Source organism: Tauraco erythrolophus, chromosome 13 (genome assembly GCF_009769465.1).
Source record: "Tauraco erythrolophus isolate bTauEry1 chromosome 13, bTauEry1.pri, whole genome shotgun sequence".
In the NCBI taxonomy this organism is placed as follows: Eukaryota; Metazoa; Chordata; class Aves; order Musophagiformes; family Musophagidae; genus Tauraco; species Tauraco erythrolophus.
This window is the reverse complement of record NC_141477.1, coordinates 18310064-18334433: the sequence shown is the minus strand read 5'-3', so window position 1 is coordinate 18334433 and position 24370 is coordinate 18310064. Positions and strand designations below refer to the sequence as shown.

Here is a 24370-nt window from a genome sequence, read left to right as displayed (position 1 = left end):
CCAAGCCGAAACAGATGTTCTTTATTTCTCCAGGACTAGATTATCACTCCCATAATAAAATCATTAGGAATGGTGACTAATAGAAATCTAGGCTTGGACATGAGCTCCAGCCTACCAGGTTTGATGGATGTTCTGTGCTCACTGGTGTCCATTTGTATAGCTTATGCAGTGCCCATTGGGCAGCAGTCTGAGATACGTGCCACATGAAACTGCTGTTGCCTTCTCTGTGCGTTCTCAGTGGAATGGGTTTTGTTTGCAGAGCTGGTAGGTAAAGACTGTGGTTTACGCAGCAGCACGTCTACCTTTTTATATTCAGTAAAGCGTTCCAAGATTTCCAGGGGAAAAATGCTCTGTGACGCCTGGTGTCGTAAATATTGCATGCGAGTTTATTTGTATTTTTCAACTAGTTGAATAAAAAATGCAACGTTTTCAGTGAAATGCCCTCCGTTCAGAGGTTGTTTTCAATATATTCCAATATATCTAAGGCATGTTTTTACTTCCTGACCTATTGTCTTCACCCACCATGAATATGCAAGTGATTGTTTTGTTTGCTTCTGGAAAATTAGTGTTTCAGAAGGGACGGGCCATCGACACCGGAGAAGTTGAGATTGGAGCACAAGTCATGCAGACGATCCCCCCTGGTTTATTCTGGCGCTTTCAGATTACTATACATCACCCCATGTACCTGAAATTTAACATTTCGCTGGCGAAGGATTCTCTGCTGGGAATTTATGGCAGAAGAAACATTCCACCGACTCACACTCAGGTAATTAACAATAATACTAATTCTATCCTGATTACATTTTCAAACAGCAGTGAATGCCAATGTTCATGTTACACTTTCAAAGCAGGGAGGGAGGAAGGGACTGGCTGTAACCACAAAGACCAGTCTGTTTATCCCTTTCTTTTACTGAGTTCCAGCTATACCCTCAAACTGTGCTCTCTCGGAGGAGGGAACGGTGTCATCCTGGAAAGGTCAGCAGCTGTGACCGCTCTGATGTGACTGTCCAGGAGGGTGGACAGGTACACACTGTGCTGCATCGTCTTTGCAGGCACAGTGGGATGAAGTACCAGATCATTTGAAAATGCTTTAAGCTTTTTACAGTCTCATCAAAACAAAGAGATTACACAGAATAAAGAGTTAACAGGGAAAAAAGAAAAAAAAAAACTTTTTCTGGTTTCTGATATGAAGATTGTTTTTGAGTGTTTACTCCTAAGGATTTTGCAGGAGAAAACCAAGCTAAGCAGTAAGAATATACTGGTCACATTCAACTTTTTTTTTTTTTTGGCTTAACATATTTGGCATATGAAACTCTCATTTCTATGAATAATAGATTTTTTAGCTTTCTTAAAGCAGGATCACACTCCACAGAGTATGTTAAACTTACATGATCACAGAAAGACTGTTTAGAAGGGACCTCTGGAGATCATCTAGTCTAACACTAGAGTTTTGATCTTAGAAATAAGTGGTTTTAGTAATCATTGACTTCAATTGAAGCTGGGTCTTCAGTCGAGCTGAAGTTGAACTTTGCTGAAAATCAGAATGCCTAGAAAAACCTAGGGAAATATATACGTTTCTTGAACGGGGATTCATAGAAGGTTTACATCTCTGATGCTTTGAGTTTAACTGATCTTAAAGTTGTCAGCATCAGCTTGGTAAGATATTAAGAACCTCCATGTAAAAAATACTGATTTGCATTAATGAAATTAAACACAAATAAAAAGTTTATTTATGTTTTGATATACAATATTGATATTAAGAGACAAACATTTAAAAACCTGGTATAGAACAATAGGTTCTTTAATCTGTTCTTGGTATTTGAGATGAATCACTGCATAACGTAGGCACTACAGCTTGGGAATTTTGGAATTCTTCCCATTGAAGAGATGATTTTTGAAGTAAATCTGCTGTATTTAGTGCAGCAAGTCTGAATTTACCCTGCCATATCAAACAACAAGTTTCCATGCCAGATTTCTGACCTACCATAACGCTTTTTATATGGAAACTGAAGCTAAATAGTCTAGGTTATGCAACTGCTCTCCACATTGATGAATACTTAGTCATTCAGGCAATTCCTCTTAAGATTTCAACTGTTTATTCCTGTTTGAATGAGACATGCAGAGTGGATTCATAAAAATTTGCTAGATGGTTAATTTTTGCTCATTATTATTTCAGTTTGATTTTGTAAAACTGATGGATGGAAAACAGTTAATTAAACAGGAACCAAAAAACTCAGAGGAGCCTCAGCAAGCTCCCAGGAATCTGATCTTAACTTCACTGCAAGAGACAGGTTTCATCGAGTATATGGATCAAGGAGCTTGGCATATGGCATTCTACAACGATGGAAAGAAAGTGGAGCAAGTGTTTGTACTGACTACAGCGATTGGTAAGAACAATTACAACAAAATTGTTATTCTGACTATTACATTAGATGGCTGTAGTTGAAAAGAAATTATTGACCTTGGTTCCGGCTTCTCTTAAGTATTCTATTAAATATATTTTATTTCAGCTTCGTTTAATTAACATCAGAGGAGCAACCTCAGGTTTATGCCAATATTAGACAAATAGTAACATTTGTATATTAAAGATGGATGTTATCAAATTAATTAAGTGTGAAGCTTTCAAGCATGTTAAGATTTGTGTATGATAGCTTAAATGCTTGAGTAATTTCTGGTGTTATCTAGCTCAAATTAAAAGATTGTCTGCCCTCTCTGTTTACGTAGGAGCCATAAATCCTACAAAAATTATCCAGGCTTTAAGCTCTTATTTCCTGTGTTTCATTCAGTTAGAAAATCTAAAAGACAACTTTTGGGGATTTGGTCGTCATTGTTGTTTGATGGATGGGTTCTGCTGGTTTATACAGTTAGTGAATGTATCATTTTGCTTGGAACACAGAAGGCAAATTTAGGAGACTGTGTCCTGGTGGCATATCAGATCCCTGCTGCCTTCTTAATACATAAAGGCGGACAAGTGTTTGCAACTCTAGGTGTTGTTAGTGGGCAGTGCTCACACATAGGGTTTCTTTGGAATTTAAATTTAGGTAAAGTGTTGTATTTATGACAGTCTCGGTTTGCTGCAAGACTTTAACCACTACGCCCTTTAGTTAACCTGTTCTACCATATGTTTAGCAAGATGTCTTTACTAGTAATGGACATGCCATCTGCTCTTTAGAACAATTGGATGCTATTTTTACTTGATGGTAAACACCTTGCAGAGCAGGACAGTGTGATTCAAATACCAAGATTTTGAAGGACTTGCAGGAAAATAATTGAGAAGTTGAGATAGAATTGTAACGAATTGTTTTGGTTTAAAAATTCATATTTGCTTGGTTCAGAAAAATGGATCTTTTACAAGCAAGAAAAAATGCCATTATTCAATGCCATATAAGAAAATAACATTCAAACAATTCATGAAACATCTTCGTAGATGCCCTACGAAGTGCATAAAATCTGGCCAAACTCCAGTGCAGATCAGAATCCAAATACCTGCCCCCTTGTTTATTTCTACTGTAAGACAGCAGTGTTTATATGGGAGGGTTTAACCAGTATTTCATTGTTAAGTAGCATACCCTCACCAAAAAAAAAAAAATAATGATACATTGAATGCTATGATTTGATTTTTGTTACATTTGGTGAAAAAGAAGTTGTCCATCCCTTCTCTGGCCAATAAGCAGAACAGACTGGGTCTTACAGAGAGGAGCAGGAGAGCCACAGTGCAGGCAAGAATCCTTATACTTAATCTCAGAAATGGCTGTGAGAAGATGTTTTGGGGAAAAAGAAGGTACATACTGTAAGAATCTACTGCTGATGCATTTGAAAATAACGCTAGGTATTGTGTTTTCATAACCCATGTATCATCTTCTCATACTTTTCTTTGCATAATGATTCTTGCTTTTTTCTTTGTGAGTTTCCACAAGAAAAAAATAATCCTTGAGCCATACTCCTTACCCCACAATGGGCTAGAGTCATATTTGACATCTCTGCCAACAAAGAGATCAACCAGGAGCACAGGTTGAAACACTCAGAATAGAGTAAGAGCTTGGATGCATCGCTGCTCTAGGCTACTGGTGGTTGTGTGAAGCAGCCATGCTCTTCTCATGAGCATCTGTTAGGTATTATTTCAAGTTGCTCGATGTTAGTTATGTACAAAATTGATTTTGCTGACACTTTTAGCTAAAGCTCTTATCAGGCTTTCCCTCAAGAGGGGTAATTTGCATGCAAAATCTGGCATGCCTCAAGTACTTTCATAGACCAAATAAAGGCCAGCTCAAACTGGACCTTGCATCGAGGGGAAGTAACTTTTCAAACCAGTAATCCTTCATTTCAGATCAACATAGGGATCGTTTACCGTTTGATTCTGGAAAACTGAGAAGACAGGCAAGTGTACACATAGAGCAAGAGAAAAGTTGATAACGAATGGTAATATGTGAAATTAATAACAAGCAGCATAGCTGTGAAAAAACTTCTGGAAACAAACTGTTTTTTTGACTTCGAAGTGACATCCGTGTACAGGTTGTGGAAATCTGATGAATAGATACGTATCAAATGCCTGTTCTTCAGTATAAACTAATACCTTGAAAGGAACGTTTTTAAATAACAGTAGGAGTTTTCAAGAGGAACCAATCCTTATCCTTACAAGTGCCCATAAATAAGATCAAAATAAACTTATTTAAGTTACTCATATTAGTTGTAGAATGTGCTTATAATCCATCTTTTGACAAGTTACATTTGAGTTTAGAAGTATATTGGACTTGATTAGATTAAATGTTCCAATGGTATGCCCTTTCTTGAGAAAAGATTTTCCTCCCAAATCACTTGTCGTGAACAGATACTCTTCAAAAGGATCTGGATTTTCTTCTTTTTCCCCAACAGTTATTATTTTATGAGAAAGGAGTCACGTTTCCCATCTTCCTGTAGCCAGAGGTAGTTCCTCATGTCTATTGGTGCATGTGCCCCTAAACCAGTCTCAGTTCCCCCTGTTTTGTAGTCCTAGTGCTGGCCTGACACTGACCTGCTCCACGTGGGAGCATCTTAGACTTGGATTTGCTTTATATTGTGTGCATAAAACCCATATAAATCAGTGAATCTACTGAATTCCTGTAGGAAATACATGAGTAAATTAAAACCAGCTAGTCCATGTACAGATATGAGCCTGTCCCCAGATGTGTGAGGTTAAGTGGTTTACTATCCAAAGCCGTGTCATGAAACATGGGCAAGTTTAAGATCTGAATTGAAGGTGGTTTGATTTTTTTTTCAAATCTGGTTCATAGTCCTTTATTGCATTGAGATTCATCACTATACAAAAGACTTTTTTTAATCTGAATGTATAGAAATGGAAGACCTACCCTCCTCCAAGGAATTCAATTCACATGGTTCAAATGAACACCATAGAAGGCAATTTACTCTATAAACAGGTTTCAAACAAATTACATCAGCAGTAGAAGAAAGTGGTTAAGGGGGACATTTTTCAGCAAATGCTCTGGTTCTTGCAGTGCTTTTAATGGTGGTAAATTTTACATGAACACTTACTTTAAAAGCTTTTTGGTGTAATATAAATGATGCACTTGTTCTCTCGAAGCTGTCAAGACAAAATCTAATATTTGTAAGCTGCTTGAACAGGAATTTTGTTTTATGCTCCCTATGAATGAAAATGGGCCTTTTACTGCTTCTGCACCTATTTGTATGTTGAGACGTGTCCTGCAGAGTGAGGTGAAGATGCCATTCATTTCAAATTCAACCAATTTGTATTTTAATTCGTGCACAACTCTCTGAATAAACAGAAATCCTGGATGACTGCTCTACTAATTGCAACGGGAATGGAGAATGTATCTCGGGGCACTGCCACTGTTTTCCGGGATTCCTTGGTCCTGATTGTGCAAAAGGTAATCTCATATGAACTGACCCACAGCGCGCGACAGGGATCGTGATTGTGGTGTGTGGCTGCTGGGCTTGCAAAGATTTCAAGTGATTAAAGGAGATTAAATTCCTTTTTCCAGCCGGATGGCAAATACGGTACAAACACACACGTAGGAAGTTTCTTTGTGGTGCACTTGAGCTAAGAAGCATCAACCACTTCTCTCTCCCTGACTTTCAGAGTTAATAGATTCCTCCATCCCTCTTTGCATCTACGCCGTGATTATAAAATACATTTTTTAATAAGTGTGTTAGCTTAGCATAATGTTTTCTGTTATTCGAAAGTGACAAACTGTTTCACTTTGGAGAAAATTGCATAAGCCAAATGCCTCTGTGATCCTAACTTGAATAGGGTGTAGAAAAGAAACCTAAAGCAGCTTAGAAACTGTTTTGCAGCATCGGGGCAAAAAACGTGTTAAAAAGATTGTAAGCGAGCTTATTTCTGTCCAGACATCTGCTGCATGTGATGTCTGGAAGTTCTCATGTTTTTCCAATGTTTTCTCAAATTTAGGATTGACTTTACTTTTTAAGGGCTTGATTGGCTCAGAAATTGATACTGGATTATAAAACTAAGCTTCCACGGGGGTTTACGTGCAGATTAGTAATGGCTAAAGCTTCAGTAATGTTAAGTCTGCTTAGAAGAAGGAAGAAAAGGACAGTATCTTGCTTCATTTCACAGGGAAGAAATATTAATCTTACTGAAAATCATAAGCAGACATCACTGCAAATTTTCTGCAGAGGCCAATGAAGGGGAGGGAATTATTTTTATCTCCTAAGATATCCGATTTCAGGTCAAAATGAAGGTATAATAGTGAAGCAGACCGAGGAGATGAGGGCATTGTTTTACTGCTGCACTACCTCGTTCAGAGATTTCAGTCTGTCACAAGCCCCAAATCAAACGGAGGATCAGGAGGCTGGAGTGGAAAAGCAATTTTACAGAACGATAAATGCAATAAATGTTAATCTATGTAAGTATGTAAATACATTTTAAAAGGTCAATCTGCCTTCTTCAGATTCCTGTCCAGTGCTGTGCAGCGGAAATGGAGAATATGAGAAAGGTCACTGTGTGTGTCGAAATGGGTGGAAGGGACCAGAGTGTGATGTTCCAGAAGAACAGTGCATTGATCCAACCTGCTTTGGCCATGGCACTTGTATCATGGGCGTCTGCATCTGTGTCCCTGGCTACAAAGGAGAGATCTGTGAAGAAGGTTTGTCAAGTTTCCTTGTCTATAGTCACAGCATTTGATTTTTGTCTTTAATCTCCAAACCTGTTTTAAGGTAGTTAAGAACTCACATAGATGTGAGAAGCTTGCTGTGAAGCAGTACCTTTTGCTCAAAAGCACCTTTCCTGTCTCATAGAAAGTACTGTTAAGATACAAAATTATAAAAGGTAAAGGCAGTCACGTCTCAGGGACAGTCAGTGGAAGCTGATCACATAATTTTCAAGATCTCATTTTTATTCTAAACATTGTCTAATAAGACTATCTAATGATTGTAGAATGGGCAGTCCTCTGAAATGCTGTTTCTCTTTCAGGTCAGGAGGACTTCAGGTCCCTTCCAAACCTAAGCATTCTATGATTCTAAGACTCTAGTTCTCGGATGATTTCAGTTCCCTCTCTCCATTGAATCTCAATAGCAAGAGCAGAACAGGGTGAAAGTTGCCTTTTTTTTTTTTTTTTTTTTTTGAAAGTTGTGAGACCGTCTTGATTTGTTTGTCTCCACTTTTCTTCTCTCAGGCTCCCAATACTTTTTTCAGGAAGGGTTGCTGGTGTCCCCAGCACACACTGTCAGAGAGCCTGTGCAGATTTTTTTACTTGGCCAAAAGCTAAGGGTAAGACAATCAGAAGATCATTGAAACAGAATATGGTGTGATGGTTCTCCAAAGTAATCAGTAGATAGTAATCAACTTTTCCCTTTCTTCCTTCTGTTACATCTTAGATTTTTCTGCAAAGAATGTACTGATGATATAAAGCCAAAAGAGCAGCAAACAGTTTCAGTTTACCAGAGCATATTGTGTAATTCCTTTGTCATATGTCATTTTTCCTGTGAGCCTGTGTTGAGGGTACTACACTGGCATCCTTTAAGGCTTGGCCAGTAAACAGTGGGAAATTCTGAGAACAAGTAATTGTACTGTTGCTGGTTGTAGTACCAATGTGTCTCTGCCCTCACCTATAGAAAGAAGCAGTTGTCATTTGCCTGTTAGCATTTCTGAGATAGCTCACCAGCTTTGGCTTTGTGCCCCTGTGCAGAGCCTCGAAAAGCAGTACTCTTCTTCATGTTTGTCCTGATTTGATGGTTTTTACTAGTCCCCTTAGCCTGAAGCTAGTGACAGCATACTTTGTTCCTCCTGCTGTATAGATTTTAAGTAGTTCTTTTGAGTAGCATGCAGAGGAGGCTCTTTATGTGGCTTGAATTCTCTAGTCAGAAAAATGTCCAGGATGGATTTGATGGATTTGACATACCTGGAATGGTTTTTAAAGGGAGGATCAGAAGAACACTTCTGACATACTCAGTTGTTGGTAGTTTCAGAAATGGACAAAAACAAGAAAACCCAAATGGGAAGAAGCAAGTAATACACAGATTCACTCACTGAGGCCGTGATGCCGAACGAGCCTGTAGCTGATGAGAGGCCAATTGCTGTTTTCAGTTGCTTTGTTTCTTGCCATAATGTGATCCTGCAAAACAGTTGGAAGAAAGAATTGAGATAAGCGTACTCAGACAGCTATTGAAACTAAGAGTGGGAAAACATTGGATTTTTGAACTAAGAGATGTATTTAAATTTTTTAAAAAGGTGGAATTATATAGAAATAGGATGGACGGAACAAAGTACAGTGGGTTTTTATTGTAACTGCGTGCATGACATGACTGTTGGGTTTGCTGTATTGTACAGTGTAACTTGTGCAGTGGTGAAAGTAATTGTCTGCAACTCAGATTACATTACCATGTGTAAATATGAGCCTAGTATTGTTAACACAGCAGACACAGTAACACATGTACTGTCCAGGGAACACCAGTAGCTATGTGTTTTCATTGCTGTGGGAGTCCTTTGGGTTTGTCCTGGGTTTATCATTACTAAAGTAAAGGATACTTTTTAAATTGTTTATGGAGTGTGGTGGGTTGTCGCTGGCTGGATGCCCAGTGGCCACCAAAGCTGCTCTATCACTCCCCTCCTCAGCTGAATGGGGGAGAAATATGTAACGAAAGGCTCGTGGGTCGAGATAAGGACAGGGAGAGATCACTCACCAGTTGCTATCATGGGCAAAACAGATTTAACTCAGGGAAAAATTAATTTAATTTGTTACCAATCAAATCAGAATAGGATAATGAGAAATAAAACCAAATCTTAAAACACCTTCCCCCACCCCTCCCTTCTTCCCGGGCTCAACTTTCACTCCCAGTTTCTCTATCTCCTCCCCGTCAGCAGCGCAGGGGGACGGGGAGTGGGGGTTATGGTCAGTTCATCACACGTTGTTTCTGCTGCTCCTTCTTCCTAAGGGGAAGGACTTCTCACACTCTTCCCCTGCTCCAGTGTAGGGTCCCTCCCGTGGGAGACAGTCCCCCATGAACTTCTTCAACATGAGTCCTTCCCACGGGATGCGACTCTTCACGAACTGCTCCAGCATGGGTCTCCCACAGGGTCACAAGTCCTGCCAGCAAACGTGCTCCAGCATGGACTACTCTCTCCACAGAGCCACAGGTCCTGCCAGGAGCCTGCTCCAGTGTGGGCTTCCCACAGGGTCACAGCCTCCTTCGGACACATTCACCTGCTCTGGCATGGGGTCCTCCACAGGCTGCAGGTGGATCTATGCTCCACCGTGGATCTCCATGAGCTCCAGGGGCACAACCTGCCTCACCATGATCTTCCCCACAAGCTGCAGAGGAACCGCTGCTCCGGTGCCTGGAGCACCTCCTCCCCTCCTTCTTCACTGACCTTGGTGTCTGCAGACTTGTTCCTCTCACGTATTCCCACTCCTCTCTCTGCTGCAATTGCTGTTGCACAGTAACTTTTTCCCTTCTTCAACACGTTATCCCAGAGGCACTACCACCATTGCTGACTGACTCATTGTGCTGGTTTTGGCTGGGGTTAAACCACGACACTCGGCCTTGGCGTGGGCTCTGTCAGACACGGGGGAAGCTTCTAGCAGCTTCTCACAGAAGCCATCCCTGTAGCCTCCCCACTACTAAAATTTTGCCATGCCCAATAAATTGGGTCACTCAGTTAATTCTAAAAGATCAGCAAAGTAAAGAGCTGTCTCAGGATGAGAGAAAATTGCCGAGTATTTTTGTCCTACGCTTAGCAAGATATGTGTTGTCCAGAAACACTGATTCCCCTCTTTCAGAATTATGTTGTGCTGTGCACAAGCCTGGAAGGCTTGAAAAGATACAAAATAAATCTTGAAATAAGATCTTGAATGGGTGGCATAGCAGCTCAAAAAAATAAAGCATCACTTCTTTATTCCTAGGTCAAAAGGTCCTGTAAACTGGAGGCCATTAATCTCCGTGTGAGGTATTTAGTCTTCCCTTCCTGAAGCAGAGAGCATCTCTTCATTCGTGTAACACAGCATACTGTTTGTTCAGTTTACAATTTAATTATTAAAACAGTACTTGTGCTGATACTTTAAAAATACATTCAAGAACTTTGAGAGAGCCTCTTCACCATTAGTCTGAAGCGTGATCTGACATGAATAGGCTTTTGGCTAATTGTTTCCCATGCTCGGACCCCACAAATTCCTCTTCAGCCCTGCAGTCTTACTGCAGCCTCCAGAGAAGGCAGGCTGTGTTCTGCTTAAAATCTGTCTTGTTAAGAGATGCTGGGGCTTTATGGAAGAATATGCTGATTATACAGGACTAACCAGCTGATTTAAATTCTTCTACAGAGCTCCCGAATTTTTCCCTAGGAATAGTTTAATCCAAATTGAGAACAAATTTAGCTCTTTGTCTGTTTGCAAATTGTTCATCAGTACGTTATGACTTTTATGAATCTGTTCATTATCTGCGATTGCCCAGCACATACTTTTTATGAGTGTATGAGAGATATTTTTTTTTTTTTTATAGCAAGCATTCAGTCAGAGATTCACTACTCAGGGTTAGTGGATGGCCACTTTTTTGGTATCAACTTTACAACTGTAGAGATAGCTTTCCACAGGAAGATGAAAGAATAAATCTTTCTTTTCCCAGATGTAAGTAAAACACAGAGCACAAATATCCAAATAGAAACACAATGCACAATTGTATAAGTAATTATTAATTGCTCCAGTTCTTTCCCAGCCCCACTACTGAAGCACAAACTTCACTCATTTGGATCAATAGATCTATCTTGGGGATCTGCATCGTAAAAATGAGACAATATCCTTGACAGACAGAATCATACAATCTCTAACAGTCTACATGCTTGCTTTTTCCTTGGTTTTGGCTTACACTCTTGCACAGATGTTAGCATAGACTGTTTTTAACTTGTGTTTGTTAACATTGTTTCAGTTTGGGTATTTGCCCGAAAATCACCAAATTGATCTGAATCCCTGATGTTGGATTTCACTAGGAAACCACTGTAAAGGTGCAAGCTTTGCACTCTAAGTTGTATATTCCCTGCTTTCCAGAGGACTGCTTGGATCCGATGTGCTCTGGCCATGGCGTGTGCGTTCAAGGGGAGTGTCACTGCTCCACGGGCTGGGGCGGTGTGAACTGCGAGACATCGCTCCCCGTGTGCCAGGAGCAGTGCTCGGGGCACGGAACGTTCCTCCTGGACACGGGACTCTGCAGCTGTGAACCGCAGTGGACGGGTTCAGACTGTTCAACAGGTATGCTGGAGATTTTATTTTTTTAATAGTGCCTAATGCTTTCTGTTTGAGTCGTGAAAGAAGGAAAGTAGATACTATTACTGTGCTAGTATGAATTGGAAAACAAGATAGGGATGAATGAGGGGTGCTGTGGCATGGCATTTAATGAGCTTGTCAGCACCTGACTTTCTGTTGACCAGGAAGTAAAGGCTTTTCCTCTGGGATAAGACGTTGACTACCTGATGGCGTGCCAGCGAGAACAGTAGTCCTGCAAGAGCGCAAGTGCCTACTGGCGTGGATTGGAGTCAAGCATGATGTTGAGCACTTCTCAGGCAAATGCAATGAGGGAATCCACAACTCTGAGATCAGAGACTGGGAGGATGTAAAAAAAAAAAAAAAAAGGTTTAACTGCAGTGACTGATGAGGAAGAAAGCTCTGTCAAAAAATCTTTCAACAAAAATGACCATCCATTCCCTCATGCTGGGATAAAAAGTCTTTTCTTTCTTAGAGGACCATCAAGGTTTGATCCCACTGAATTTGATTAGGACTGAAAATGGATTTCCTATGTGCTTTGTACATTTACGTTTCATTTTCTTGAAATGAATGCACTCTGGACATTTTACTCTGTAATGGAGCATGTCATTGCCAATGTACGTGCTTCTATTTTTTTCCTCTATAAAGCTCACAAAACCAGAATCTCAGATGATAAGTACAACATCCCAGTACAGAATAGATCCAAGTGACAGATTTGCTGAATACTGTGGAATACAACCAGTCATCCAAGTCACCAATTTTTCTTAGAAATCATAATTCAAAAGAACACTTGGAACAGTATAAATTTCCATTCAGACCTTTAAAGCGTATGGTTATGATCTTTAAGTTGAGACTTAGAAAATGTCCCACTCCATGATAACTTGTTAAGCAACAAAATATTGGCCTGCTGATAATTTTCAGTGTTGGTTACAAAAGCCTTGGATTCCTTCTACACTCCAAAATTAATGCATGTAATTTCAGTCTGACACTGTCGCATATGGTACCTGCTTTGATAAGAATTGACTTTCTGTTGGCTTTCAGCAAAAGCCTGGTGGCGTGCATTTTTATCATCTGTTTTATTATGTGTTAAAAATATTCCCTGAAGGTTAGCAATATTAGTACTTCCATTAATGAAGCAAATAATTAGAAAAGGTGCTAGCTATGTACTAATTTTTTACTCATGAAACATGCAAGCTAATTCTGTTCTAATACAACGTTATTGTAGCTCAGAAAGAGATGTTAATCTCCAATAGGTCTGTTGTGTCAGCTGCATGGGGCAATTAGGTTTTAAGTAAGGGGACATACACCTAATAAATAACTGCAGTGAAGAGGCTTTTATTTTGTGTGCTAGGGTCATAGCTTCCGTGTTTGTCTCACCTCCAAAGCTGTTTTGATTTATTTTTAGAAGAAAGGTAATTTTTTTCCTTACCTCCATCAACTAGTAAGGAAAATAATCTCTTCATCTCTGCTGTCTTCTGAGTTATCAAAGAATGCTTTTGCAACCACCAACAGTCATCTCTCTTTAGAGCTGGCTACTTCAGATTTCTCCTTTCACGTATATCTTTCTTCATAGGGGTTAAACTAGATACAGGATTGTTGTGGCAATACAATGAGTGTTAGACTGAAGTACAGATTTTCATTTGTGCTTGAGACTTTCTTCCAAGGATCAGTGATTGCTGTGCATGCTGGAAGGAAAGCTTGATTTTAGTGAGGAAGGAAAACATCAGATGAGTAAGTCGACGAGGTCAGAATAAACGAGGTGTCATATACGAATGGAAAAAATCATGAGTTTCTGTACAAGGAAGAGGATGAAAAGGGTAAACCAGACTACTCGTCTGGAATCAGACAGCAAGGAAAGCTTGGCAACAGATAGATGAGCAGTCTCTCAGCCTACCTCAGACCCTGCGCTTTCCCACCGTCTCTGTACCGCGTCGTTTTCAGTACTGTGAAAATTTGCCTTTCTGTGTCACCTTGAAAAATCTGAGCTCTGATCCCAATGATTTCTGCGTTCTCCAGGAAATGCCAAGGACTTTCAAAATAAAAGGATAAATTATTTCAAGATTTATGTTTTTCCTAAACAAAAAGTAATATATCTTGCTGTACTTTAAAAAGGAGCAATAGCAAAGGTGCCGGAATGCTTTTGAGTTCGTTATCTCTGATGCACTGTGGCCCACCTGAAGAGGGATGAGCTGTCTCTAAGACGTCTTCCCCTGCCTGCTCGTCTCTGGCTCTTCAAACAGTAAGAAACTCCATTTTACAAGCAACATAATGGGGAAAGACAGAAATCAGTGTGGACAGGGAGAAACAGAGATGAAGAGTGACCCATGCATATCCTGAAGGATTGCCACTTTTTGGAGCCCCAGCCTGAAATCTGGAATCATGCTGTTTGATTTTCTGTAGGGCATATACCAAAAAAAAAAAAAAATCTTCTTTCAGTTCCTGCTTGAAACTCGTAATTTCTGCTTAGTTTTTAGAAATTCAACCTTTGCACAAAGACTGAAAATGAAGGATAGTCTACCGTGTCCTTAGGCAAATTGTTTCAATTTTGTCTGACCCTCTCTGCTAAAAAGTGTGCCTTCTACTTACTCCCAGTTTGAATAGGTGAAAAGTCTTAAAATTGTGTTTCTTTCTTTGAGGTAAAAGACTGTCAAATTCTTTGTCAAATTCAAAATATTTTTGTCCCTAGTGTTTATGAAAAGAGCCAATATTTTAAATCCATTTACTTTTCATAAAGCTACGTAGACACATCTCTCTTGTCTCCACCACAATCCTTTTCTCTTTCTCTCTCTCTTTCACTCTCTCTATCCCCCCTCTATCTCTATCTCCACCTCCAAAAGAAGAATAATGCCAGAAAAAAAATGTATGTATTTCTTATTTTCTGAGTAGGCCTTTTGGGATGTATGACTGACCACATAAAATAGGCATTTTTCTTTTCCTAGCTTCATTAAAAAAATTGCATCAAGGGACACTGAAATTCCAAGCTTAAATATTCAAAGGTCAAAGAAGGACAAAAGAAGATACCTACACCTTAACTAACTCATCTTTCCTGTATTTCTTACAAAACAGGTTTCATTTTTCACACTTAAAGAAATGCCTCTTTGCTAAGGATGTATGGCCTGATCATTCAAGCAGTTACTTGCTCTTGTATATACTTACTCTCTGCACAGTTGCTGTACTAAAGACAATGTCTTTTTCTAATCTACTGGACTGTTCAGATCAGCTTCTATGTGAAACTGCATAGTGAGGGTGTTTGGATACAGGAAACGCTGAGCTGTGACGTGATCGAATTAATTGATTGGTGAGAAGTGGCTAGTTTAAAAAAGGTGAAATGCGTGTGTAGTTATATATATTTGAGTGAGCACGTGCACAAAAGCACAGAGTAATGGAGTGAGTTGGATTTATTTCTCACATACAGCATGGTTTCTAAAGGGACTGTAAAAATGAGGAGGCCGTAGCTGTGATCCACCTAAGTACTGCAAAGTCTATCTTGAAAGCTTCCACATAGGAATATGAATTCTGACATTATTCCCTTTTTTGGGTTAGCAGCTAAAGGTCTTGGATTGTCCGTTGTAATTTTTTTCTGAAGAGCTCTTCCTTTTTCTTTAGGCCTTATGTGTTTTTAAGGAATTCAATAGAATAGAATAATTCAACAGGCAACATCGGTAGTACAAAGCCTGGTATAACTTGGGCAGCCGTAGTTTGTAATCAGAGTTCAAGATTACTCCTCTGTCCAAAAATAACTCCAGTGTTAGAGATGTTTCTTACGCTGTGGCTGTGGAAAAAAGCTGTGTGCTACTGAATTAATCACCATATAACCAGTCCAGGGTCCATCTGACTTACTGCCCTGGTTAAACTGTCCTGCATGACCTCTCAGCTTGAGCATCTCTTATGTATGAGGATTAGTTGGCAATCAGGAACCTTGGTAGCTTATCTAGCACACTGTTAGCAGCTACGAGCTAGGGAGAGCAGATGCTTGCTGCCATAATCGTTGACGTCCTCTCCTGATGTGGCCATTACACCAGCTTCTGTGGTGATTCTTAACTGCTTCACAGTCTTATCGGTATCATCAGACCTGAGGCCAGGATGCTTCTCCAGTGTAGCGTAGACCTGCTCATCTTTGCACTGCTTTGATTCCCAAAGTATTTCCAAGACCAAAAGAAACGGAACCACAACACTGTTACAGTTCCATACTGCCCAAGCCGGTTTGGGCTGATCAACTCAATACAGATGTCCACCATAGTCTCTGCTCTGAACTGCGGGCTGCCAAAAACTGATCTCACTGCACCACCTCAAGATACTCCTTCTAGATACAAAGGTCTTAATGGCCGGTTGCCATCCCTTGAGGTCCAGAAAATCCTCTTGCTGAACTCCAAAACAGCCGTTGGGAAGTGTTTTCATCGTGTTTGAATTGGTTCTCAATAAGAGCAGCTCAATATGCTTTGAAAGTTGTTCAGACATTTAGTATTGCTAATCCTACACTACTTGTAAGACATTCTTGTAGGACACAACTTATGTTGGCTTTTTACTCAGCTCTGTTAAGATCTATCCTTTCAACATCCTTAGCTGGGTGTCTATTACAGACATATTTGGCCTCTTTCTACCCTACATTATTGAACTTCCATGAAAAGCCATTTTCTTTTGTTCTCTCAGATTTCAATTTGCCCATCCCAAAGATCACATAATTTTCATTCAAGTTTGCCTTGCAACTTATGCGCCTCTTTGTAAAGGCTCTTCCTATCAGCTAATGATAAAACAGAAATATAATGTACTTGATTCTTTTGCCTAATTTAGGCAGCATCACCTGAAGTTCACTCTGAAAATATTGATGGATCTTCAGCTACACCAATAAAAAAAAAAACCATTGATAGGTATTCTTTCTGTAGCTGTACATCACATTGGGAGAAAAAAAAAATCACCTTGTAATCTGCACCTAAGATTTGGATTATTATATGGACAAGATCAAAGTGCTTTAATTGTTCTATATGATTATACACTAACACAAGAGGGAGATGGTTTAGCCTATTTTGCCAATTTGCCAACTGGCTTGAACACTGAAGGTCAAAAACAAGCTATGGCTTTCATGGCTTCAAAATTATACCAATGTCAGAAATTTGTAGAGAAGCAGCATAGAGTTATTCGAGCTGAGTTGTTCCAAATGCTGAACCTTGGACATAGTTGTTAGAATTCCAGTTACAAGGATCAATGCTGCAGTCATTATTCAAGTAACGTAATCAAATCTTTCATTCCTGCTGGCCTGAGCGGGCATTGCTTGATGCCTTTACCTGTGGTGTAATCTATGTTGAAATATACACAGAGATCCAGTGTCTTCTGCTACAGTAACTTTATTTAAGTTATTTTAGTCAGCTGTCCCTTGGACAGTCATCCATTCCTTTTCCTGCAGTCTTCACTTTGGCCTGTACAAGGAATAAGGAGAGTTGTGTCCACTTTTGCTTAAAAGTAAGCTTGGCATAGTTGGGTTACGGCCAAGCTAAGTTGTGATCTCAGGCAAAGGTCCACAGACATCTCTGAGGAGAGCGGTCTTTCCACTATTTTGATTCTGAAAGTGTTTCCAAGGCAAAAAGAAACAGCAACAGCACTGTTAAAGTTCCACACTGTCCAAGACATTAACCCCAACAGTCACACATACCATACAGCAAGCAGGTCTTCTTCAGACATTGTAATGGCTTTAGCTCATGCTGTCAAAAAAAACCACGTGTGATTTTATTTCTCTGATCAGTAGTTAGTGGAAAAACAAGTGCTTCTCTGATATAAAGCACTGAAAATTAAAAACCTGTGATAATACAATATAAATATGAGTATTCTATGTTTGAATTTCTTCATTACTATCTTGTTTATCACTTTGCTTATTGAGTTTTAGGGTTTTCCTAGTTTGGTCTTTTGGCAAGTTGCACAGAAATGTCCCAAGACATTTGGCCGTTACCAATTCAGCCATCTGACAGTGGACGTGCCCGAGAGAGATGCACAAGAGATTGGATTCTGCTTCTCATTTTGTGTCCTCTTTCCTCTAAAAGCTGTGAATAGAGAATAGGAATTTCATACTTTGTTCCAAGTGAGATTCATTATGAAATATTTTTTGTGAAAAATGTCTGTGCTGGAAAAGGTTATCCGTGGCGTATTTCAGAGTCTCAGCATCATTGCATCATACCGAATCCAGTTATGATCATACGTGAAAACCTATTATTATTCAGACCTTCAACATATGACTTAGTTGACCTGTGCAGCATGGGGGTGATTTGCCACATACATGACAAAATGATACAGTAGGATGGAAGACTGATAGTATGCTATTTTAATGTCACCAGGACTTCAGGATAGTCAACTTGCTACTTACCGTCTGTGGATCTTTGTTGCTTTATTTATAGGCTGTCATCCAAAATCCCTTGATGTTAATGAGTCATCTCCCTTTGAGGCGTATAGGCAGCGCGTTTCAGAAAGACAAAATCAAACTTGTGAGTACTGACTGCTCGTGTCAGGTAGAAGGGAAGCTCTGGCTAATTGAAGGTGCAGCATCAACAAACAAAACAAAAAAAAACTTGTCTTCTGTTCTCAGATTGACACCTTTAACATGAGGCCTTGAGATTAAGGGAGTGAAATATTGAGAGAAAATGGATGTCAGAGTTGTTCCGTGGGGCAGAGCCTTAGCTAGCATAAATTAGTGTAACTGCAGTGGTGCCACCTGTGCAATCCCAGTGTGTTTCAGGTGACAGTCCAGCCCCGAGTTGCTAATTAATTGCAACACCATGCCTAAAATATCATAGACTGAAAAGTAATGAAATCTGTGACAGAGCTGATGCCTCTGACATCCTGTCCTGCATTCGTTTCTCTAGACTCTATTCAGACTAAGTAGGCCAGTTTCCGTCCTCCTTACTCCAGGACATTTGTCATAATTCCACTGAATCCATTTATACCACTGAAGCAACCTAATTATGATTGGGAAAAGAATACTGGCAGTTCTTAGTCACGAAAACATTCATCCTAAAGTGATTATATGGAGATGGTATATATTTAGCATATCTATTTTTGGGTAAGCTCTCTCTAGCAAGATTGGTGGTAATTTTACAAAGGGTAAAAATGGATCAGCAGCCTCTTCCTTCAGCATCTTGCAAAACCTCTTTAAAACTGAAGTGCTTTGAAAAATGCAAAATGTTGTAATTGTTGTAAATTGATATGTGCAGAGTAGAGTAATTTAAAAATCATTAGAAGTATGCATTTTTTAAAGTAAAGTGCTTCAAAAAGAAATGAAGGCATGATACAGTATATTAATATAGTTCAAGACATCTCAAATTGGCTTCAAAATTAAACATCAAAAACTGCAACTTGAAAAAATAATTAGGTAAAACCATTTCATTGCAATCAGAAAACTCTTCAGGTTCAGGAAATTGCAAATTATGAGTGTCAGTCATTCTGATTTGCCAAGGACAAGGATATTCACTACAAACAACTTGCAGTAGTGAAAATAGCCGTGAAATTTCCTCAATATGCGATGTAATCTGCCATGCATTTTCTGTAGACTGCTCTGTTCCATGTTGATACTTCTACTCTACTCCCTGTTTTAGACAAATCTCAAGAACTTTTTAATTACACTATAACCATCCTTCATTGTTTTGTTCTGAAGAAATGATGGACTTACTTAATTTCATCTAACTGTCCTCTTTCTTTAATTTGTGAGGAGCTCTGACTATTACAGCTCTGCTAATTAAAAGGATGATTGAAGTTTCCCCCGCTGTACGTTGTCTGACATTGTGGAAAGACTCTTCTTGCTACTGTATATTTCATTGAAAAGAAAAAAACGATGTGTGACTAGTTTGATTTGTATCTCCTGTAGAGTTGCAAGAGTTTGCAAAAAGATATCTGGTGAGCAAGATTTCTATTAAAAACTTAGTAGTTAAAGATTGGAACACTTAATATGTGTTGCTGGAGAATTTAAAACGAGAAATTTAAGGCAGTGAAGAAGCACTCCAATAAAAATTAATTCTCCTGCATGTTGAAATCAGTCCAGAGGGAACCAGAAATACCTGATGTAGTCATGTATTGATTTAAGAAATAGGGTAAGTCAAGGGTATGAGATATACAGTGAGGAAACTTGGGATGTTTTTCAACTGATTGCTGCTTATTTTGCAGATATGCCAAAAATAATGGCTCTTTCCTTCTCTTTTTCTTCCTGAAAATTAAGATTGTTAATCTATTGCTGTCTGCACCTCATTTGGCAATTATTGGAAAGATCCCTCATTCAAATGTAAACATAATTTACTTACGTCCGCTTTTGTAAATCCTGGTCTAATCCATGAAAAGTTATTACTTATTCCACTGGGTGGAATCTACAGACCCAGTTTCAGATGTCCCAGCAGCTCTTCCCTTATCCAGGAGCAGGATACCTGAATTGCTCTGGTGACAGCAGTATGGTCCTGTTTATCCTACGTTCTCGGTACCTGAGGGAGATTTTCCTCTCTGTGTGCATGACATCACGTCTCCGTAGGGAGTCCGTTCTGTCGAGGAACTGCTCACCTCAGTGTGCTTTGTGCTAGGCCAGCTCCAGTAGATCTGTTTTGAGAGTAATGAGAGCTTAACATAAAGCTGTTACGACCTCAGCTGGGTGATTATCTAGTAGCAAAACCTGACAAATAAGTGGGATTTTAGTAGCAATTCAGGTGCCAAAGTGGTTCAAGCACCTGCAAATTTAGGTAAGCTGAGCAAAAGGTTTAAGGGTCTAAATTTTGGATTTAGACATTTAAAGTTGTAGTTAGGTGCCTGCATCCCTTTTTGCATCCTAACCTTATCACCTACATGATTGTCAATCTACTGGACAGTGATTAAGAACCAGAGTAGAACAACTGACAGGATATAGTATGGAAAAGACCTTTGCAAATACTCTGTGTCCAAGAAAATTTCAAATTCTGGATAGGAAAGCTTGTACCCCCCCTGAATTCTTTACAAAAGAGGTCTCTAAATAGAGGGGTTGTGAGAAAGTTCTGCTGGTGGTGTGGATGTTGCAACAGGGGCGGGAAAACAGCCTTGATAGAGTCTTGCTACTGTTCTGTTGTCTATCAAGGCTGGTTTTCCCCCTCCGTTGCAACGTCTTCAACTTGTAATTTGCTAAGCCAAGTCCAGTGATAAAACTCTGACAAGTTATCCATACCACCAATGTTTGAAGAAGAGTTCTTGTGTTAGGAGGGAGCTTCCCTTCCTCACAGCTGCAAAAGCACAAATGGGAATTGTTAGAGCAAGAATACAAAGAAGCGCTAGAATAACAAGAGGTTTTGTCCTTCAGTGAATTTCAGAACATCTGTTATGCAAAATGTGTTGCATAGGTCCCCGAAAAGCAGGTATTTATAATATTTTTTACTGTCATGGTAAGCATCCTACAAAAATAGCTATCATTTCAATATCCTTATGCAGCAGAGTCTATGAAGTTTTGCTTACCTCTGAAAATAGGAAATTGCTGTTGATAAAAGTCAAAATCATGGGAACTTTCTTTTCTCCTGCATATTGCATTTCGATTGTGTAGATTGTTGCAAGCGTAATAAATGTAGACATCTAAGGAATTCCAGGTCTCTACCTTCTTTAAGTATTTCTGCTTAAATGTTTAGGCTCAAGTAATAATTTTTAAATGAAATTAAATTTATAGTAATTATGCAAGACCATTTCAGTGGTGATAGGGGAAAAACTCCTTGTGTATTGTAGCTGCAGCGTACATTTGGGCATGTCACTCTTCGCTTTAGGAAACCTTGGCTGTTTTTTAAACAGATTATTAAAATAGTATCTATCACTTTGTGATCCAAAATCATTTTCTGAGGGACTTCAGAAAGCTGATTATTCACGTGGTACATTTGTGTTTTCAGGTCCTACTTTGGTCATTTGCATGTGCTCATTCCAAACATGCCTTGAAGGAGGGTGGCCAGCCTGGCAGAGCCCGGCTCTGCAGGGCGAGAAGGAGCAGGGTATCTTTGAGCAGTATGTGCTGGTGCAGCACGTCCTGGGAATACCAGAAGTGCCTCCACAAAACAGAGTTGTCATGAGCAAGGAGGGACCAGGGAGAAGTGATGAGTTAGTGGAAGTATGTAGGCAGCGTAGAAGGAAGAGAGCAAGCAAAATGATAAAGGACACTCGTTCGCTTCTTAAAATCCACAAAGCACTAGTGCAGTTGTACCAGGGACACGGAGGAGCGTGATAGCAGTGCTCACTTAAAACCCAGGGTCGTGTGCCCAAGGTGCTGCTTCTCCCTGGTGCAGGAAAAATGCAAGTCATGAGCTGCATCTTTGCTTTAGCAGCAAGGCAGAGCAGCAGCTGCCAGATGCGTGTTGCTATTTCTGTTCGTGCTGCTGACACAGAGGAAGTTATGGTTTATTTACCGGGAGCTGCTTCGTCTCTCTCTGTACTCATCTTCACAAACACAGCAACGAACATGGAAAAGTTTGCTCCTTGTCCTTGTGAGCAGTGTTGGTAGTCAGTCGCTGAGCACTGTGTGACTTTTGCTGATTGGGGCTGCACTCTGTGCTTTTGTGAAAGAGCTCGTTATGCCTGACAGTTGAGTTTGTCCAAGAAACTGTTTCTTTGTGCTAAAAAGCGAGGAAGCAAGGCCAGCTTCTTCAGCTGAGTTTGCTTTTGATTGTGAACCTGAAATGCTACTTATAAGCTGGTAATGACTTTTAATTTTTTCATATTAGTCTTTACTGCGATACAAATTGATTGTTGGGAACACAGGGTTCCTAAGGCTTAGTTTAGTTGATCCACTGTTTCTGTCCATCTAGGTAATCTGGCTCTTCACTGAAACAAAAATTAGAAAAATGAAAGTATGTCCTTTTAAAAGCACCCAGTCCTAGCATGTTGATGTTGATTCTGCACGTCACTATCCCCTTTCCTTCTGAGTGCCAGCTCTCTGTCCAATTTGGGCAACAGTGGCACGTGTGCCACTTTTGAGTTGCCATTGCTTTCACAAGGGTGAATCTGAATAGATGTTCCTGTAAGATGTTGAGAAGTAGTACCAGTGCCCACCTTTTCAGCATTTTGAGCCCTTCAGAGATATGATAAGCAAAATATATCTTCATTACTGAAGTCAGCAGGTACATCTAACGTACAGAGCACGTGACCTGGGTGAGGTAAGCACTTACCACAGCAATTTTCGTGGGTGGACCCATATTCAAAGGTCATCCTGTAAGCCAGTGAATTAAAGATGATGCCTACTCTTTGCAAATAGTGCTTAAATAAATCATTACTTCTTTACTGAATATTACTAATCAAATTTACTAATTAAATAATTGTGGAAAACTTTATGCTCTGAGCAGTGCCCTAGTCAGTGTTAATAATAGTACTTCTGTGTATCATGAAAGATTTAGTGCTTATATAAAGACGTATCCTGATCCCCTCAGGCAGTCTGGTGAACCTTTGCTGAAAATAGGTGTCTCAAAAGCTTTATTTTCTTTTGATGCTGTATTAGTTCAGGCTGTACCTGTGAGACAGCTTTATTAAATGTACCTACTGAGACATCTCTTTGCCTGTTTCCTTTTTCCCTACAAAGCCATTTGGTTGCTCTCCATGTTTCTCACTGTTATCATAGGCCTCATACCTTTCCTGATTTTCGTGGTCTATCACTTACTCAACAGGATTCCCATTTTTCCTGCACAACTGGCTTTTCAGGCCGAGGAACCGTGGATTGCATTTTCCCCTCTGTGAGTGAACACAAAGGCAGAGCTTTCATGGCTTTCATCTCACTCGTTACCGCTCACGATAGATTGTTCTGGACTGTTTTCACTACTCTCCCGATCAAATAAGATATCGAACAAGGTAGATGTTGCACTGGATTTCCTTTTGTGGTTCTCACTGTGTTGTGAAGGATTTCAGAGCTTGTTAGGCAGAGTATGGATCTCCAGCAACAGCTGTAATCTCAGTGCTCTACAACATGCACAAGTAGAAATCCAACGGTGGTGACAAATTATAAAACAGGACCAAATTTGACAAGGAAATTCCACATTTACTTAGGAAATACAATATTTAAAAAACGTGCTGGTCAGAATACTGTGTGGTTCACCTCACCCTTATGTCAGTCTAATCTTCCTTGCTATTAGGTTACGCTTCTGCTCATCTATTTTAAACGTTTCCCACAAGGGCATTGTCCAACCTGCCACCCTGTATCATCTCTAAGAAAGAGACAGGTTCTTCCGCCGAAGTCCTGTGTGTGGCAAGTACGGCGTAATTGTATTCTGCTTTACACCAGTGCTATGGCTGGGTAAACAGAGATATACCCGATGGCAAATGAGTAGTCCTTTTCAGTGGTATCAATTTTCAGAGCTTTGGCTGCCTGAAATGAAATATCTGTTAGTATGTTTACCATTACCAGTCCAGATTCATCAGGCTGTATTGATTAAATTTTTGTACTGTAAAAATACCATTTTGAACCGCAGCGAAATCGATAAAGGGTGAGGCTTTTTATATATACAAATTGGATTTGGATCAGGAAGAAAATATTCTTCATCAGATGAAAAATAAAGCTGAAGGAAAAAAAAAAGTGTGATAAAAGATCTAAGAAGGGTAAAAAGTTTCTCTGTTGTATCCGCCGCCTCTGCTGTATTTGCCCTTTGGACCTTTCTGTCTGTCCACTGATTACTTTTCTACACAAATAAATTTTCAAG

General features: G+C 39.7%; 1 protein-coding gene across 5 annotated transcripts in view; it reads left to right on the top strand.

Moving 5' to 3' along the window:
• TENM1 (teneurin transmembrane protein 1) overlaps window positions 1-24370 on the top strand; it is a 250418-nt gene that overhangs the window by 118188 nt on the left and 107860 nt on the right. For all 5 annotated transcript variants that reach the window (XM_009990362.2, XM_086619787.1, XM_009990359.2 and 2 more), the window contains 5 exons: window positions 567-766; window positions 2177-2387; window positions 5781-5882; window positions 6927-7121; window positions 11511-11711. In XM_009990362.2, the coding sequence (XP_009988664.2) occupies window positions 567-766; window positions 2177-2387; window positions 5781-5882; window positions 6927-7121; window positions 11511-11711 (909 nt within the window). The remainder of the gene's footprint in view (window positions 1-566; window positions 767-2176; window positions 2388-5780; window positions 5883-6926; window positions 7122-11510; window positions 11712-24370) is intronic.